This window comes from Peromyscus maniculatus, chromosome 9 (assembly GCF_049852395.1).
Source record: "Peromyscus maniculatus bairdii isolate BWxNUB_F1_BW_parent chromosome 9, HU_Pman_BW_mat_3.1, whole genome shotgun sequence".
NCBI lineage: Eukaryota > Metazoa > Chordata > Mammalia > Rodentia > Cricetidae > Peromyscus > Peromyscus maniculatus.
In genome coordinates this window covers 4,017,422-4,035,442 of record NC_134860.1, presented here as the reverse complement: position 1 = coordinate 4,035,442, position 18,021 = coordinate 4,017,422, and the positions used below count along the sequence as shown (strand labels likewise).

The following is an 18,021-nucleotide window of genomic DNA, read 5'->3' as shown; positions in this document are numbered from 1 at the left end:
GTAAGTAGTTTTTAAGAGGGAGAGAGAAGAAGGGGCCGGACGACAGAAAAAGAAAGTCCTTGAGGTGAGAGTTCTAAATGCTCCAACTGCGACGGAAAATGAACTCAGAAGTTCAAGATGCTTGGCAAAACTTGATCAGAAAAAACCATAGAGGAAAGTGCATCATAACCACAGTTAAGTAACAGGTAAAGAGAATCTGAAAACGGAAGAAGAGACATCTCAAGTACAAGCCAGAAGACAATGGATGCGCCTTCGGAGTCCTGGGGGAGATGTCAGCTTAGAGTTCTTATCCAGTGAAGTTCCTTCCAAAACTCAAGCAAGTCAAAATTGAAACTTCTTTAGACAAACCGAAGCTGAGACTTCGTGACTGGCATACTTGCACATCCAAAAATGTTAAAAGGTGGCTTTTCAGGCCAAAAAAAAAAAAAATGACATCAAGTAGAAATGAAGATACACACACACACACACACACACACACACACACACACACACACACTGAGGAATTCCCGACAGGGTGAATTTAAAGATATTTATCCTCATTTTAAAATCTCTTTAAAGTTAATTGTCTAAAACAAAGCAATAGCAACATCTTGTGTCACTTGTGCCATTGGCGGCAGTAAAATCCTGCATTAGCACAGGGACGGGAGCGGGTCATTGTGGGCTGTGGCTGAGTGTGTTTACACTTACAATGACAGAGTCTCCACTAGAATGGTAAGACGCTGTTTGAAGATAGACGGATCGTGAGCAGGTCAAAGTGTAGATTGTAAACCCTGCCCGGTGCCTAGATTGGCAAACTTCCAGCCCTCCACCCCAGAGCCTAGAGACAGCTCTACTTCGTAAGCCTGCTTCTCCATATTAGTTAGGCGTCTCGCCACCTACTTTGCAAATAAGGTTTTATTGTGACCAGCTGTACTCCATGTGTGGCTGTTTGGTCTACTTGATGTTTAATGGCAAAGCTGATTCAGTCCCCAGAGATCCTGTAGTCTGCAAGTCCTAGAATGTTTACTCATCTCCCTTCACAGAAGCTTCTGTTGACACCTTCCTTACGCGAGCCACACAGAGCTCTAATTATTAATATTAAGGCAAAAGTGAAGACTAAATGCAGTAGAAAGAAACACGAGAGCAAAAAAGTCAATTCAGAAAAAAGAAGAGAAGAAAAAACAAACAGAAAACAGACAACAAGATGGAAGGTTTAACACAGCAGAGCCCCAGTTAACACCATGAGTCTATCAGACTGCTGTATATAAAAACAAGACTCAAGTTCCTAATGTCTGTCTTTGTCTTTCTTTAATGCAAAGACAAGTGATTTGTGAATAAAGGGAGAGAAAAGGCAGCTAGAGGGCCTATATCAATATCCAACAAAGTCGACTTTAGGAAAAGGGGTGACTGGGCACACACAGAGAGGCATTTCATAATGATAAAGGAAGTTATCAACGATCTAAGAGTCCTCTTTGTTCAAATGTCCGGTAACAGAGCATCAAAGTGCCCGAAGCAAAAGCTGTTAGAGCTGAAAAAGGAGCAGAAAGATGAGTGGGTCCGGCTGTGCACCCCAGTTCTCTGTCCTGGAGTGTGGCGAGGACACAGTAGTGGACAGGGAGAAGGGGTGCACATTACTACTAACCACCTTGACTTTTTCAAAGAACTCCATCAGTAAAGCAGAATACATGTTCTTTTCACAAGCTTAGGACATCTTCACCAAGAGAGTAATATTCTGGGCCACAAAATAAATCTCAGCGAATTTAAGACAAAAAAATCATAGAGAATCAAGTTTTCTGAATGAATATGACAATGTTCCTGGATAAAAAGTCACCATAAAAAGCATAGGAACATCTAAATACTAGCCATGGGCAATCAGAAAATGAAAGTATTAATGTTCCTATTTACAATGGCACTAAAACGATGACCTAGTTAGGTATGGATAGCTCACTAAAATGGCAACGTCTTCATGGGAGGAACCAAAGAAAAGCCAAAGAAGCAGAGAGCGGTACCACACTCGCATGTTGGAAGATTTGATAATGTTAGCATTCCCACTTCTTCCCAAAGCAAGGTATAGATTGAATCCTAACCTAAATACTAGCAGGCTTTTGGAAAATTGACAAGATTTTTGTAGCATCTGTATGGAAATTAGACAGACTCTAAACTGGCCAAAGAAATCTTTAAGACGAAAGCTGGAGCCTGATCTTATAGCGTGCTCTAACGTTACTGGAGTCAAGATAGTGCAATATTGATGTTAGGAGTTGACGTGAAGATCAATGGAATCAAAGAGGGGCATCTAGAAATAGACACGTGTGTGCCATCAATTGATTTGAGAAAAAGATGCCTTGATAGTTCAATGGCATAAGGAAACTGTTCCCAGTAAACAGTGCTGGAACAACTATTTGTCAATATGAAAGACTATTCTTACCTCACTCCACATGTAAATGTTGCCTTCACACGAACCATAGGCACACATTTACAATTTAAAACTATACAATTTCAAGGAGAAAATACTGTAGAACACTTTTATGATTCCCAGGCTGGCAAAGCTTTCTAAGGCACAGGTGCAGGGGGTGACCTCCTTAAATCTCTGCACAGATGGAGGAGGCGTCGGAATTCAATCAAGGTATGTAGTGAGTTCAAGGCCAGCCTGGAACATGTGAGATCCTGTCTCAAAAGACAAAAAGGCCCAAAGCAGCACCCATTAAAGAGACAGTGAAAAGATTCAACTTTACCAAAATTTAAAACTTTTCTTCAAAAGTCAGAATGAAGAAAATGAAAAAAAAAAAAAGAAAGAAAGAAAAAGAAAAAGAAAAAAAGCAGTTCATGGAGGGCAAAATAAAATGTATATAGTGTGTATTCGCAGAGGGTAAAAAATATACACTAAGGTCAGATATATACATTCAGCATGTATAAAGGACTGTTCGAGAAGATAGCACACTACATAATGGGCAAAATATCTGAATGGATCTTCATTAAAAAAAATGTGTGGCTGGCCAGCTAGCCCCTGAACATTGTTAGTAAGTAAAGAAATGCTAATTAAAACCACAGTAACAACACTGTGTGCCTACCAGGACTACTGGGTGTAAAGAGACCAAATAGTAGCCAGCACATGGGCTAATTGAAACCCTTGTATACCACTTCTAAAGAATGGAAGCAGTAAAACCACTTAGAAAGACCCACCCCTTTCTTCCAGTATTATAAACATTTACCAAGTGACCATATTACTAGTTTTCTGGTATTTATCCAAAGCAATGAAAACACGTGTCCACAGAAAGACTTTATTTAACATAGAGGAAAACTGAAAATAGCTTTATACCACAGAACAGGTAAATTGATAAAAATAGCATGACATGTTTACTTAATTGAGTATTTTATTTAACAGTAAGATAAACTTACAAATGTAACAGCTTGGGTGAATATCAAAAACTATAATAAGCAAAAAGCATACCATGGGATTCCTTTCTATAGTGCCTAGAAAGGGAAAGGCCTCTGTAGAGAGTAGTCCATCAGTGGTAGCCATGGGCGGCTGCAGAGAGAGGACCTGGAGACACTGGAATCCTCTGTCTTGACCCTGGTTGTTTGTGGCATTTCCTTCTGTGTTCGTCATAACTCAGCTAATTTAAACTTTAAACAGGTGCATTTCTCATATGGAAAATAGACTGTGGTGAAGTTGATTTAAAGATAAAAGTAACTTAAGGTAGAGCTAGATTCAATGGTATTTTGTAGTATAAAAAAACTCACAGATTATTTATCTAAAATATTAACCCAGTCCCTACCACCATGAAAAAACCCAGGAAGTAAAATTCTTACTAAATTGTGGTTGGTCATGGACAAGAACGGAAGAAAAATTATAGAAAAGGAAAAGAACAATTATGATGTCTCTGAATCACATTCCCACTCACTAAAGTTTCCACCTGCAGTCTGTTTCTCTGTCCGGTGAGTTGTCCGTTCTGAGTCCATTGCGACATGTTACTTTTGGCAATATCCCCACTGAAAAAGACATTAAGAAATTAGCATGTAGCTGTTAATAATGTGAGCGCACAAGGATCGAGGGGCCTGCGGTGGCTGAAGTTACTTCCTTTAAAGAAAGCGTGGTCTGGATCAGCTCTCGCCCCACTCTCTGGGTTCTTAGGCAAGAGATATTTTCGGCATTCAAACTTGTCACTTAAACTTTTGTGAGGGAGAACATGGTGTCCCCATTCTGGTGCACCGGGTCTCGGTCAGTTTGGGCATGTCCTTTTCTCCTCATGGAGAAAACCTTCAATAATAACCTAGGATCCCATATCTCTGCTTCCTTCCCTGTGCATATCTGTTCAGGTGCTGAGGTACATGACACATTATTATTATTACTATTACTATTATTATTATCATTATTGGTTGGAGCAGGAGAGGAATAGACTGTAGAATCTGAGATCAGAGAGGGCAGCGCTCTGAGATGAAGTTTTCTCATTTTACTGAGGGGGAAACTGAGTCCCAGAGAAGAGAGGCTTCACAACCCACACCAAATACAAGCTGTAGCAAGCGTCTCTCTGACTCAGGCTCTTGTGTGGTGGCAGAGACATTCTTCACCTGTTTTCAAGGACACTGTCGAAGAATGGGGGATGAAATGACATTGCAAAATCCCGTGCTTGTGAACAGTGTCTTCAGTCACCCTGTGCTTGTGAACAATGTCTTCAGTCACCGCGTGCTTGTGACAGTGTCTTCAGTCACCCCAGCTTGTGAACAGTGTCTTCAGTCATCCCAGCTTGTGACAGTGTCTTCAGTCACCCCAGCTTGTAAACAGTGTCTTCAGTCACCCCAGCTTGTGACAGTGTCTTCAGTCACCCCAGCTTGTGAACAGTGTCTTCAGTCACCCCAGCTTGTGACAGTGTCTTCAGTCACCCCAGCTTGTGAGCAGTCTGTCTCCAGTCACCATCTGCAGAAGTTGCTCTCCTAACCCTTCGGGTTGAACATTCCTGTGGCTTCCACATCTGCAGTTTGAAGTTTGCCTTTCTTCCTCTCATTTGGTTTCTCTGAAGCTGTGAACTTGGTTTTGGGAGGAGAGATTTTTTTTTTTAACATTAGCTTTGCTGCGGGAGTTTACAGTCATTTTTAAAAGCCAACGTCATAGGAAAGCTGTCCTAGCCTTGATCAGTTTTCCCAGTCGGAACTCAAGCTAGCTCCCCATCAGAAGCTTTGAGAAGGTAGAGACCTGGCTGCTCCCCCTCCTGGGCCCTTGCTAATTGCTGTTTTGTTATGAAAACAAATGCCCTTGAGTCACAGTGCTATGCCCAATCAGGCCAGCAATCAGACCACCCTGTGTTTTATGGACCTAGTGTCTTGGTGACCCAGAGGCCTGTCAGGGAGGGGGCAGAATTTCTGTTTTGGCTGCTAATTAAACTTTAGAGACCGTTTCTTTATTGTGGGGCCAATCATTCCCACAATCTGATTGGCCAGAGTTAATGCTATTTGCAATGGGCAAATTTATTATTTACTCAGGAAAAAAAAAGAGCAACCATTCCAAAGAATAAATATTTATTTAAAAAAGCAAAAATAACTGTCAACTGAGAAGATTGTCCAAAAATAGTGTTATCCGAAAAACCTAAGAGTAGGAAAAAGAACTTACCCTTGCTGCCAGATGCAACATCACTCCCATTTCGGAAGGGAAAACGGCGATATTAATGCCTTCCCTTAGATAACCCTTTTAGCCTTTGCACACCACAGCTCCCTGGCATCTATCCGTGATTTGCTGTGTTTTGACAAATACCTCCATGAGGCTGCAGGTGGCGGGTGTCAGCGGCTGCGCTGGGAGAGGTGTAACACATTAAGATGTGGGACTTTGAAGTCGTCCATCTATTTGGCCGTCCAGACATTTCTTGAGCACTTCGTATGTGCCAGGAGCTGTTTTAGGAACGGAGCTGAAACAGACGAAATGAACAGATGAAAACTCACTGCCCTCGTGGAGCCTACACCTTGACCTTGTCAACAGCGCACCTGGATTCAAGTGTTAGCTCTGCCACTGGTGGCCCTACCTTGGGCAGATGAGCCTTTCCTGTCAACTTGGTTTCCACATGTGTGTCACGGGATCTCGATGATGCCGTGGGAGCGGGCTTTTGTGAGGGTGAGCGTGGTGGCAGATGGGAAGTACAGTTTGGGCTCAAAATCATGGCCACCAAGACCATTGTCATCAAGGCAGTGCCCCTTGTTCTCTTGGGAGCCTCAGTGAGTCCCTGCTTCTGGCTGCTTTGTTGGCATGAACACAGATCTGAGTACACACACACACACACACACACACACACACACACACACACCGTCAGAGGTCCTTCAGGTAGCAGGGCAGGCTGGGCTTCCGTGGCCAGGCTATTGCCTTTATTTAGCTTCCTTGTATTTAGTTAACAGCCACCCAGAATTAGCACTTGTTCAAAAATAACTGCTGTTATCACCCCGTATTGCTTACCTGGATGACAGACTAACATGTGTTTCTCTCTTCCTCTTTCAGATTGTTTAGTGTAATTTTGGAACAATTAACCAAAGAAACAGAAGGCGGGAACCACTCCAGTGGCAAATCAGGAGGCTTTGATGTCAAGGCCCTCCGTGCCTTCCGAGTGTTAAGACCACTTCGACTTGTATCAGGAGTGCCCAGTAAGCTTCCTAACCCCTAGAAGTACTGCTTTTCCCCTGTTGGGTGGGTCTCAGGATCGGGAAACAGTGCTCCGAGGTGAGTTGCCCTGTGCCTGGTAGGGGCCCAGCCGCAGTAAGGCCTTCCTTGATGCTGGAGGACTCGCACCATCCCCTTGGCTGTCTGGGACATTCCTGAAAGAGGAACGGATGGTGCTTATTGCCATGGCTTTTCAGAAGTCTCTTCATGAGGAGAGGCTGGGTGGCAGTAGGAGGCCGGGACTTCCTAGTTTCCTGTCCAGTTCTGCACTCGGATGGTGCCCTGTGGCTTTCTTCCCAAGCCTGCCTCACCTAAGAGTGGTAGCCATATTGAAGTCGGAGGGCTGTGAGTGGGGAGCAATGGGGGAGGGGGGGGCTGGGCTTCTGGAAACTCCGATGGACCCCACCACTAGTGATGACATCTGTCCCCTCTCTGAGAAGAGGGAGGAACCTGCCACTTTGCACACCTGTGTAGAGAGCACAGCACTACCCTGTGTGATTGGTGTTATGAGAACCCCACAAGACCATGAAGGAAGACCCTGGCAGGAGTGGGGAGGGGGGGAGACTGGTGCCTTCCAGTAGACTCTACCATGTCGGTCAGTGCCTGGCCCTGCTTACCTTCTGACTCTGACCTCTGGGCTCGTTGAGGCTCACCTGGGTTGGGAGGGAAGCTCCTTCCTGAGGAAGCCTGCTTGGCCTTTGCCTCACGAGCTCTGCCGTTGGTGAGACTGTATCTTCTGGGGCCTTGAGAGGGTAGACATACTCATACCATGCCAGCACTGCTGCTTCTGAGGGGGTGGGCTACCCAGAGCTGGAGCACGGATACAGGCCTGCGGCTACACCCGCTTTCCTCAGCTCATAAAGCCATCAGAACACTGATGCTTCTCCCCCCAGACGGTCTTCATGAAGTTTTATTAAACCTTAGGCACTCAGAACGCACCAAACTCCTCTGGAAAAAAAAATACTACATTTCCAAATTTAACATTTAAAATGTAGGAAGTGGTGTTTTAAGTGTACTTATTTTTCCAGATGGTTCATTTATTTTCATTGAAAAAGATCAGTGCAAGTCAAAAACCACAGAACTGTCTGGAAGCAATTGAGAGAAATAGAAATACCTTGGCAATGGCTGGCACTGCTAAGTGTAACATGATGAAATGAGAGACTTGGTGAGCAAATATGCTCCTTCAGACTTGGTTGTCACAGCTTAATCTAATTTCAAAGTAACCATGACAGCCTTTTCCCCCTAAAGAGCAAATGGCAGGCCAGCCTGCCTGTGGCGTGTGCTGCGTGCAGACTCGGAACCGTGGCTCGCGTGTGTATGTGAGGCCCCTGCCAGTGAAATCTCACAACTGGCCAGGCTTGGCCTTGGCTCCCAGGGCTAAGGAGGTTTCTACAGAAGGGTTAGCATTCCACACACTCTGCAGAACGGTTTTCTACTCTTCCTTCCTCTAAGACACAAGGCTATTTGAGTTTGTGCTAGTCTGTGTCTTACTCTGTCACAGGCCACCAGAGGGAAACACGGCTCTGACCTTCAGCCCATCTTTTAGCTGATTTTGTCAGGCAATATTTGCCTCAGATCCAAATGGGCTTGGGAGAAAGGAATTGGGACTTGCAGGCCATGCTGTTTTCAGATGTGGGCTTGGTGATTTCTTCTCCAGCACCTGAAATCATTGAAAATGCCCAGGAATTATGGCTATACTTAAAAAGCATTGTCTTCTCATTCCTGAAGATTGAGTCTGCTTCACAGAATATAATTTTCGTGTGCACCCAAGTAGATAGTCCTTAAGGGAAAGGCAAGTGCATTCCACAGGGGCATAGTTGAATCATGTGGAATTATTTTTCAATTGTATTACATTTATTATTTGTGCACACACACACACACACACACACACACACACACACAGAGGCACATGCATGTACTCATGAATGTGTGTCATGGCACATACTGTGCAGGTTAGAGGGCAGCTTGAAGAAGTCATTTCTTTCTGTTTACCTTGACTCAGATAATCAGGCTTGGCAGCAAACTCATTTACCCATGGAGTCTTCCCACCAGCACATTAAAAAATTATTATTTGTGTGTGTGTGAGAGAGAGGGGGGGGAGGGAGAGGGAGAGGGAAAGGGAGAGAGAGAGAGACTTGTGGACTTTTGTCCATCCACATTCTATTATCTGGTAAATGTTTATCAGAATCTAAGGGCACAAGGTGTGGCGGTACACACACTTAATCCCCACACTTGGGAGGCAGAGGCAGGTGGATCTCATTGAGTTTGGAGCCAGCCTGGTCTACAGAGCGAGTTCCAGGACAGCCAGGGCATTATAATGAGACCCTGCCTTAAACAAAAGAAAGAACAAAACTAGAATCCAAGACCACAAAAATGGGAAAGAGCACTGGAGACCCTCTGGCTGGTTCTCACTGTCTTTCGGAGGATCTCAGGGAGGCAGTGACTTTTGAACTCTCACAGCCAATGAGAAGCCGCACAGGGCCAGACCCAGGACTCCTCGCCCGGGCATGGCAGCCTTCTCATGCCTTCCCTGTGTGCATGTTGATGATGTCCTAAGGAGCTAAATGTAATGAAAGCATATGTGCTCAGTTTGTGATACAATGCGATGTTATCTCAGGAGTTTGGCCAATCTGAAACACAGTAGTTCCACTAAACATAAATACATTCCCGAGACAAATGGTTCGCAGCAGCAGAGTTTGAGAGTGCCTTAGAATGGCCTCACCTGTGTCTAAAAACAGAAAAATAGAAAAGAAAATGTCAGAATAACAGCCAAGAGACTCTGCCCATGTATATGGGAGCCAATGCTCCCCGCCCCCCATTTACTGCCTGCAAGAGATAGAAGTTTTAAAAAATCATCTTGTTAGTCTTGTTTTCAAAAGAAACCATTTGAACATTTAAAGATGGGCCTCGAATTTTAGCCACAAAGAAAGTTTTATTGAGACAGGGTCTTGCTGGGCTTGAAGACCCCTTGTCAGCCTCCCGTCCTGCCTGTCCCCTGCCTCTTCCCACACGTTTACCAGGGGAGACAGGCGGTTGTAGCTGCGAGGGCTTCTTTTCTTTTTCTTGCCTTATTCCGGCTGCTGCTTTGTTTTAACTCTAAGTAGTTTAGCTTCTTCTCTTCTTTCTTTCTGTCTTTGAATAAACCTTGGGAAAATAAGAAGGGGAAGAAAGAGAAAAGGAGTGAGTAGCCATGTAGAAGCTGATGTTTGAGTGCTGGGGGGAGTGTAAGATGCTAAGCGCTGAGCTGGGAAACCCCTCTGCCTTTTAAGCTGATCGCTGTCCACTTGCTCTCCCTGAGGCAACATTTGCTGGTGGACTCAGGTCTGATTCCAAACCCAAATTCAAAACCCAGTGTAGCATGGCTGTGGCGTCTTTGCTGATGGCCGTTATGACTAGTTGTGATGACACCCCACCCCAGCTCACACTGTACACTGCTTACTTCCCTGGTGGGTTTTCTGCGGAAGCCTCCCTGTGGGTGTCCATCTTCAGGCCCAGACAAGAGGGAAACTACTTCAGGTCCTCTGTCCTCACCCTGCTCAGAGCCAGTGCTACATTCCTCTTTAATTTTCCATTTGCTGTTTCTCTACAGTGTTTGCATACTACCCGAGAGTAATTTGTGTCAAATCCTTATGTTTCCTTCTAGACTGTCACCTCTTTAAGAGAGCGGCTTTGTATAATTCATCTTTATATTTCTCAAAGCACTACCCCCCATATTTTGCATATTTGGGTGGTCCTGTTAAATGGATATAAAAAATACATAAGTGAATAAATAATTCTATTACTGGCTACTCCTCTCTGGGCCTTAGTTTTTCACAGCTGTCTAGTGAAGGAGTTGGATTAAATGATCTTTAAGAGTCTCTTTTTATCTCATCTCATATCTAGGCTTAGTATTAATTAGCAGCTTTGAAATAGCTCTACATTTTAGTGCCGTATGTCATAACTAGAGCAAGCATCACTTGGGATTATATTTATGATACATTTGAAGTGTCTTCCTAACTCACAAATGGATTTTTCTTTCTCCTAGGTTTACAAGTTGTTCTGAACTCCATTATAAAAGCCATGGTCCCCCTCCTTCACATAGCCCTTTTGGTATTATTTGTAATTATCATCTATGCTATTATAGGATTGGAACTTTTTATTGGAAAAATGCACAAAACATGTTTTTTTGCTGACTCAGGTGAGTAATGACAGCAGTTATTAACCAGACATGAAAACATTTTGGTTTGGGGGAGGTGCTGGTCTCCTGAGCCTTTTCCTCCCATCTATTCTCTCTTTGTGTGTGAATTGTGTTGAGGATAAATGGGAATTTATTCTTCTTTTCCATCCTGATTGCCTGTGGAATGTGTCCTAGCTGATAAGATGGGGGGAAGGGAGGCCTGCACGGGGCAAAGCAGGACACACCATTCTGTCAGCCCAGGAAAGGTACTGCAGATGTGAGTGCAGAGCCATGGTGGTGGGTGTCCGGAAGAAACGGAGCTCCACTGGTGAGGGGCTGTTCCGAGTGGAGCTCAGGGAGATTCTGAGGTGTTAGCAGGAGTCCTGGTGTTTCCCTTCTGAACGGCCCTCTGCTTCCTTCTCCGCAGATATCGTAGCTGAAGAGGACCCAGCTCCATGTGCGTTCTCAGGGAATGGACGCCAGTGTACCGCCAATGGCACGGAGTGTAGGAGTGGCTGGGTTGGCCCCAATGGAGGCATCACTAACTTTGATAACTTTGCCTTTGCCATGCTCACTGTGTTCCAGTGCATCACCATGGAGGGCTGGACAGACGTGCTCTACTGGGTAAGCGGCTCGAGGAGCGTTCACAGCATGTTCTTGAGAGCAGCTGGCCGAGAACGGAGCCCTGGGGGTCAGTTCTCTGTGAAGGGAAGCAGACTTAGGCCCTCTCTTCACTTGGTGAGCCCCTCCCCCTGCTCTAGCGGAATGCCCAGCCCTGGAAGGCTGCTGCATGGCGGCATTAGCTCCTGGCCTTGGAGTCCTTCACCTCCCCCCCCCCCCAGTGCTGCTGGGGGACTTAGTCTTACCTGTGGTTGCTCCTGCCCACTAATCCCTTCCGGGAACTCTGGAGGCCATGGCTGTCCTGATTCAACTGAGCGATCTAGAGCAACACTTCCTAAGGAAGAGGCGCCCAGACTCCCAGTCTGTACATAAAGGCAGTTATTTGACTAGACCCTAAAGGGGAGGTGGGAAACAGCCAGGCCCCTTTCATGCTTCCATGACTTTATGAGACCACGGCTCACCACTAATTTTTCTTCCTTTCCACTTCCCTCCCGTATCCCTAGCGTCACTGCCAGCCAGGCCAGAGCAAGTCCTGCCTCCACTCTCTCTCTCTCTCTGTCTCTCTTGAGCCAAAGAGCTCTGGCAGGAATGATAGATGAGTCAAAGTATAGGGCTGGTTAACCCTCGAATGGGTGACTAACCTCTTGGTGACTAGGGTCTGATTCCCCTCATTGGCAGAGCCAGGAAGGTTGGCTGTAAATGAAGTACAGCAGCCATTTCCCCAAGTGACTTGGTGTATAGGCAGAATTTTTAAAGCTCACAGAAATGCAGAAATAATTTTTACCCCATAGTAGATGAGTTGCTGGGAAATACAGTAGCGCGTAGATTTTGAGCCCAAATCCAAATCCCGTCAAACTAGTATTCCAATAGTTAATTGTTTAGAGAAGTGGTTCTCAACCTGTGGGTCACAACCCCCCAGGGGGGGGGGAGCAAATATCAGCTATTTATATTGTGATTCACAACAGTATCAAGATTACAGTTAGGAAATAGCAAGGAAATGATTTTGTGGTTGGGGGGTCAACATGAGGAACTGTATTAAAGGGTCGCAGCATTAGGAAGGTTGAGAACCACTGCTTTAGAGGATATTAACAGTATTTCTTGACTAGGCAGCTTCTTGGTTAAAAGGCTTAGAAACGGAGAAGCGGCTTCTGATAGTTTCTAAATCCTAAACTTGACACAGTTTCCTACCACTCTCTACCTTCAGAAAATGCACCATCTGATGCTTAGCCGTGGGTTTGCTTCCCTTCACCGGTGAACGCTATGCTTGTGAGACTCTAGGTGGTCCTATATAGCCGGCCCTCCGTATCTGCGGATCCTCCATCCATAGGTTCAATCCATGGCTGATTGAACCAAATGCCGATTGAAAATAATTTAGGGGAAAAACATCCTCATTGACTATGTCCAGACTTGTTTTGTAATTACTACCTAAACAATAGTATAATGGTTATTAAACGTAGTCCCGAGATGATTTAAAGAATATGGGGCATGTGGATATAGGTCATGTGCAAATACTGTGCTGTTTTATCGAAGGGGCTTCAGCAGCTTTGGCTGTGCCTGGTCCCTGCAGATACTGAGGGTCGACTGTATATTCTGTTAAGTGGAGAATGAGCATCACCAACTTGCTGTAGCCTGTTTGTCCTTCATCCCTTTTTCTGATTGTTGTAGGAGTGTGTGTGTGTGTGTGTGTGTGTGTGTGTCTGTGCACGTGTATCTGTAGACACAAATGTTAATTATAGCCACCAGCAATACCTTCTCATGGAGAGGAAGGACAGGCATTGTTAGCCACAGAGCTCCAGGTTTGGGTGAACTGTTGGCTTTCACTCCAGTCCCCTAAACTGCAGCTCCTGAGCAGAGCAAAACCTCAGTCCCAATTTTCCCCTGAAATGGCTGATAAATAGAGCATATCATCCCCAAAGCCCAAGCTCTGCCTATTCCCTCCCCTAAACAGGAGAGAACAGTTTTTTCATTTTTTAAAAAAAGTAAAAGTCTGTGACTGTCTCAACCTTGTCTTCTATTGTCATGGTGAGTTGCCAGATGACGATCCAACATGCCTCGACTAATGGACAATTTTCTAGTTTATCATATTTTTGCACATCAATTCTCTCACAGCAATTGTCTTGTTACCATGCAGAGAAAATTTCAAGAGTGTGTGACCGAAGAAGAGAAAATATACCAGAAATACCAGTTTCCATTTACTTTTTTTTTTTAGAACTTTTAAGTATCACCTGTGATGATGAAATGATCTTTATTGTTGCTATGACAATAACGTAATTAATAATTGGACAATTTAATTAGAGCCTCTGGATTATATAACACCTTTATTATGATGGGGGAGCACATATTCCTCAACATTACTCTGGTCTCTATCATAGCAGAGCTGAGATCTTGAGGATGGAGACAGTGCTGTATAAAGAGACCCGTGAGCATCCCCAGGGCCTTCCAACAAGTGTTGTAGTCTTTGATTAAGGGTGGGGACCTGTGAACATTTTAATAAGGGGCTTAAGAGTAAACTGTTAGGCCTTGCAGCATGTGATCGCCATCCCAGCCATCAGCTCAGCCATTGAGCTTGGAGCCAGCCATGGAGTAAGCATCATTGAGTGGATAGGGCTCTGTCTTGGCTGGATTTCATGTATGGGCCCTGAAATCTGAATTCCCTATGACTTTCATATATCATAGAGCGTTCTCCTTTGTATCTACCCCCATGCCCATGCCCATTGAAAAACAGGAAGTCCGTTCTTAGCTTTTGAGACTCATATAAAAGAAAAGTAGATTTGGCCTTCAGATCACAGTTGAGGGGCAGCTGGCCTAGACTGGGACCCAGTATGCTTTCCTCTTTATTCTTCCACTTGCCAGTGGTTTATGGATTCTTCTGTAACACTAGAGGGCAGCTGAGTAATGTCCTCTAGAGTGTTCTTTAAGACCTTACTGTCTGAAACACATCAGGATTATTTTTAATCACTTGTTGATTGCTTTTATTAGCTCATCATAAAGATAGGCAGGAGCCAAGGAACTAAACTTTCCTAATACTTTATGGGCCACAGTCAGCTGGAAGCCACACAGCTGTGTCCCTGAACAGAACATCTCCGTCCAGCACAAAGCCTGGCCTAAAGTGAGTGCTCAACAAATACACATGACTGTTGCCACCCGTGAACCCACTGGACTGAGCCCATTCCCTCACTGGTGTAGATGGGCTGTGTCTGGGTATTTTTATCTACTCTCTTGGAAGAGAAAGGAAATTCAGTTTTAAATCTCAATTGAAAACCAATTCCTCAATTTAGGGTTTTGTATATGGTGGACAAAGTCTTTGCATCTAGACAAGTTTATATTTAGTCTGTGCTCTTCAGTGCACCTAGGTCGTAACTCTCAAGAGTTTCTGGCAAATGTCTGGCAGGATCTTGGAAAGAGATGTGCACAAAGGCACACACCTGGAGCAGCACTATTTGGAGATGTGGGGAGTTGGGATCATGAACTGCTGCTGGGGAAATATATTGTAGACTTTTCATAAAGTGAGCTCCACAAACATATTTAAAGTGCTGTTCAGCTCACGCAGACGTCCATAGAGACAATAGTGCAGGGCAGAGAAAGAGCTGGACAGGGCAGGTTTCTGGATCCCTCTGGGTTTTGATGTCCTTGTCTACAAGATGCACAATTAGCATCTTATAGACATGCTCTTTTTTCCTTCAACTTTGAGGATTTTGTTTATTTGTTTGCTTCAGAGGAAATGTTTTGAATGTAGCAAACTAATGTCTAAGTATTGGTTTTAGGAGAGTGCTGTCTGAGTCCCCTATAACCTCTTGTCAGCACCAAGCTTTTTCCTCAGGGGTGCACAGGGCTGTGGGGGTGCTGGCGGACAGACCTCAGAAGGACTTGATCCCCTGACAGCGCCTCTCAGTCAAAGCACCTGGGAAATTCTTCTGTGCCCAAGCAGCCACGCTTGCCTTTCCCAGTCTGTGCTCTGAGGCACTCCAGCATCTTCTGAGAGTTAGCAAAACCAAAAACCCTTATGCTTTCCTTTAACTTGAGGCATACATGGGCAGTTAAGCCTATTTTTTAAAATAAGAGGAAAAAAAAAAAAAAGAAGAAGCCGGGCAGTGGTGGCCCACGCCTTTAATCCCAGCACTCGGTGGGCAGAGCCAGGAGGACCTCTGTGAGTTCAAGGCCAGCCTGGGCTACAGAGTGAGATCCAGGACAGGCACCAAAACTACATAGAGAAACCCTGGCTTGAAAAACCAAATAAATACATAAACAAACAAACAAACAAACAAATAAATAAAATAAGAGAAAACTGAAGTGAAATAGGAAATTGTCTTGGGTGCCAGGTGGCCCTTTATGATGAGACTGACATAAATACTTTAAAAATTAATCTAAATCGAAGTGCTTTCTTTCATGCTGGTGTCTTCATTGTTGATGAAGACCATGCAGACAGATACACAGCCCTGAGCAGATAACATGTCTTCCATGTGGGTATTTGGGGAACCAGCCCAGAAGTTGTGATATCCCGGCCCCCCCCCCCCCCCCCGAGCCCATGTGTATGATCAGCTTTGAGGACTCAGCTCCGCAGCAGGTGTGTGTGGAGAAAGACTGGCCCCGAGAGCTTAAGTTTCTTCTCATCTGGCAAAGAGAGGAGAAGCTCCGCTTGGCTGTGCCCAGCTCCTGCCTCCCCTCAGTCCTCCTCAGCTGTCCTTCTGGGTGACAGTGACTTGAGAGATTCGAGTCTGCAAAGCACCCACCTCCCAAGAAATTCCAAGGCGTCTTCATTTCTTAAATGAGACGTCCCCGAGGCAGCTGTCACCACAGCTTGCCTCAGATGCTGCTGAGGCCCCAGGAGGGCAGGTGGGGCAGATGGCCTGATCAGCAGACTTGGCCAGTCTCACGAGTAAGGTGTCTAATGAGAGCCCTGCCCTGGGTCAATCTCTCCTCTGCCGTGTACACACCCTGCTCCAGCAGAGGCTAGAAATGTCTGTCCCAGGTGTCGATCCAAGGCCGAAGCTCTGTCCGCCACACCAGGCAGCCTGTTTCATCCCCCTGCGTGTGGCTTTTTAAATAAGTTTGGTGGTGTAGTTGCTTTGGAAGAATTACCCTCTGCCTTCCTGCCGAAATTAGTTTATCCAACTTAATTAGATCAACAATTGGAGCCATGGCCCTGCTCATTCATTCCTCTCATTGCCGATGTGCAGATGGATAGGGGTTCTATTAAACATCAGTGTTCATGTGGCCGAAAAGGTGTTTCATAGGGGAGTTAATGCCCTCTCCCTAGACTTCAGCGACAGATGTTAGGTTTTTGTTTTTTTGTGTGTTTTTTTTTTTTCTTCTTCTTCTAATGTTCCCTTTTCCTGTTTGGCTTCTGCACGAGGCAAACATTGTGAAATGCATGAGCCTCTTTTTGTAAAGCTAAAACCTGGAAGCAGATAATGTGCAAAAAGGCACAGGGCTTAAAAACCCTAAGGGTTTGCACCTGCCGGGAAGAGCGACTGGCCTGTCTGGATTATTGACTGGCTGAAGAGTCAGGGTGATCCTGCAGAGCAGGGCCTGGAGTCATTTACTCTGTTACCTGATTGCTAACATCTTAACATCGCCTTCCTCAAGGAAGAGTTTGTCCCACTGAACACTGACCTGTGCTGCTGGAAAGTTCCATCCAGCTGTGACCCATCACACACCTCTGTGCAAGCAGCTGACTCCCAAACCATCCCTGACAAGAAGGCCATGCCTGAGTGAGCAGTCAGCTGCTTCTCTGGCTTTTTGAACACCTGTCAGGACACAGAGTTGGGGTGGAGAAGGCTGCAGTTCAAGCCAGGTTCTCTTAATGGGTGCAGCTGAGAGAGAAACCCATTCCCAAAGCGTCCCAAACACATGGCAGCTATTAACCTCGGAAACAGTCTTGTTTCCATGTTTATTTAGTAGTACTGTGTTCACGGGCTGCAGATAATCCAAATCTGAGGTGGGCCAGGCATCCTTGGGTAGATAGATGGGATGATTAGCTTCAAATAGATGGTAGTTATTTTAGATATAGTTATTTATTTTGAGAGCGGGTCTCACTGTATAGCTGGCTGGCCTGGAACTCTCAGTGTAGATCAGGCTGGCCTTGAACTACAGAGGTCCATCTGCCTCCCAGGTGCTAGATCAAAGACATGTGCCACCATGCCCAGCTAGTTTTTTTTTTTGGTTTTGTTTTCTTTTTCTTTTTCTTTTTTTAAGAGTTTATAGAGTCACATATAACCGGCTTGACTCTCTAATTAAGACTTCCACTTCCACCCAATTTTAAAAGCAGTTAGGGCTAATACCCGGGGTGGAGCAGCCATGAGGATCCAGGAAAACACTAGCTCTACCCTCTACTGAGCCTTCCCCTGGAAGATGCTCGTCAGGACAGGGTCCTGGGATGGAGCCAGATCTCAGCTCATTTCCCTGCCTAGGACCAGGACCTGCTGTTTGGCCTGAAGCCTCCATGAGTCTTCTTTTGTGTGTGCAGGCATGCTTGTGTGCCTGTGTGTGTTGGGAATATGTAATGAATGTCTGCTGGCTGCTGCTGTCTCTGATTTCCGTTAAGTAAATGTTTAATTCAATGTGTAGACTGTTCTCTCTAATGTGACCCTCTCTCTTTGTTAGATTCTTCTATTAACCCACGCCTATG

General features: G+C 45.2%; 1 protein-coding gene across 11 annotated transcripts in view; it reads left to right on the top strand.

The window, feature by feature from the left end:
* The window catches only part of Cacna1d (calcium voltage-gated channel subunit alpha1 D), a 462,187-nt gene that overhangs the window by 312,490 nt on the left and 131,676 nt on the right, over positions 1-18,021 (top strand). For all 11 annotated transcript variants that reach the window (XM_076544143.1, XM_076544146.1, XM_076544141.1 and 8 more), the window contains 3 exons: positions 6,458-6,600; positions 10,641-10,793; positions 11,200-11,396. In XM_076544143.1, the coding sequence (XP_076400258.1) occupies positions 6,458-6,600; positions 10,641-10,793; positions 11,200-11,396 (493 nt within the window). The remainder of the gene's footprint in view (positions 1-6,457; positions 6,601-10,640; positions 10,794-11,199; positions 11,397-18,021) is intronic.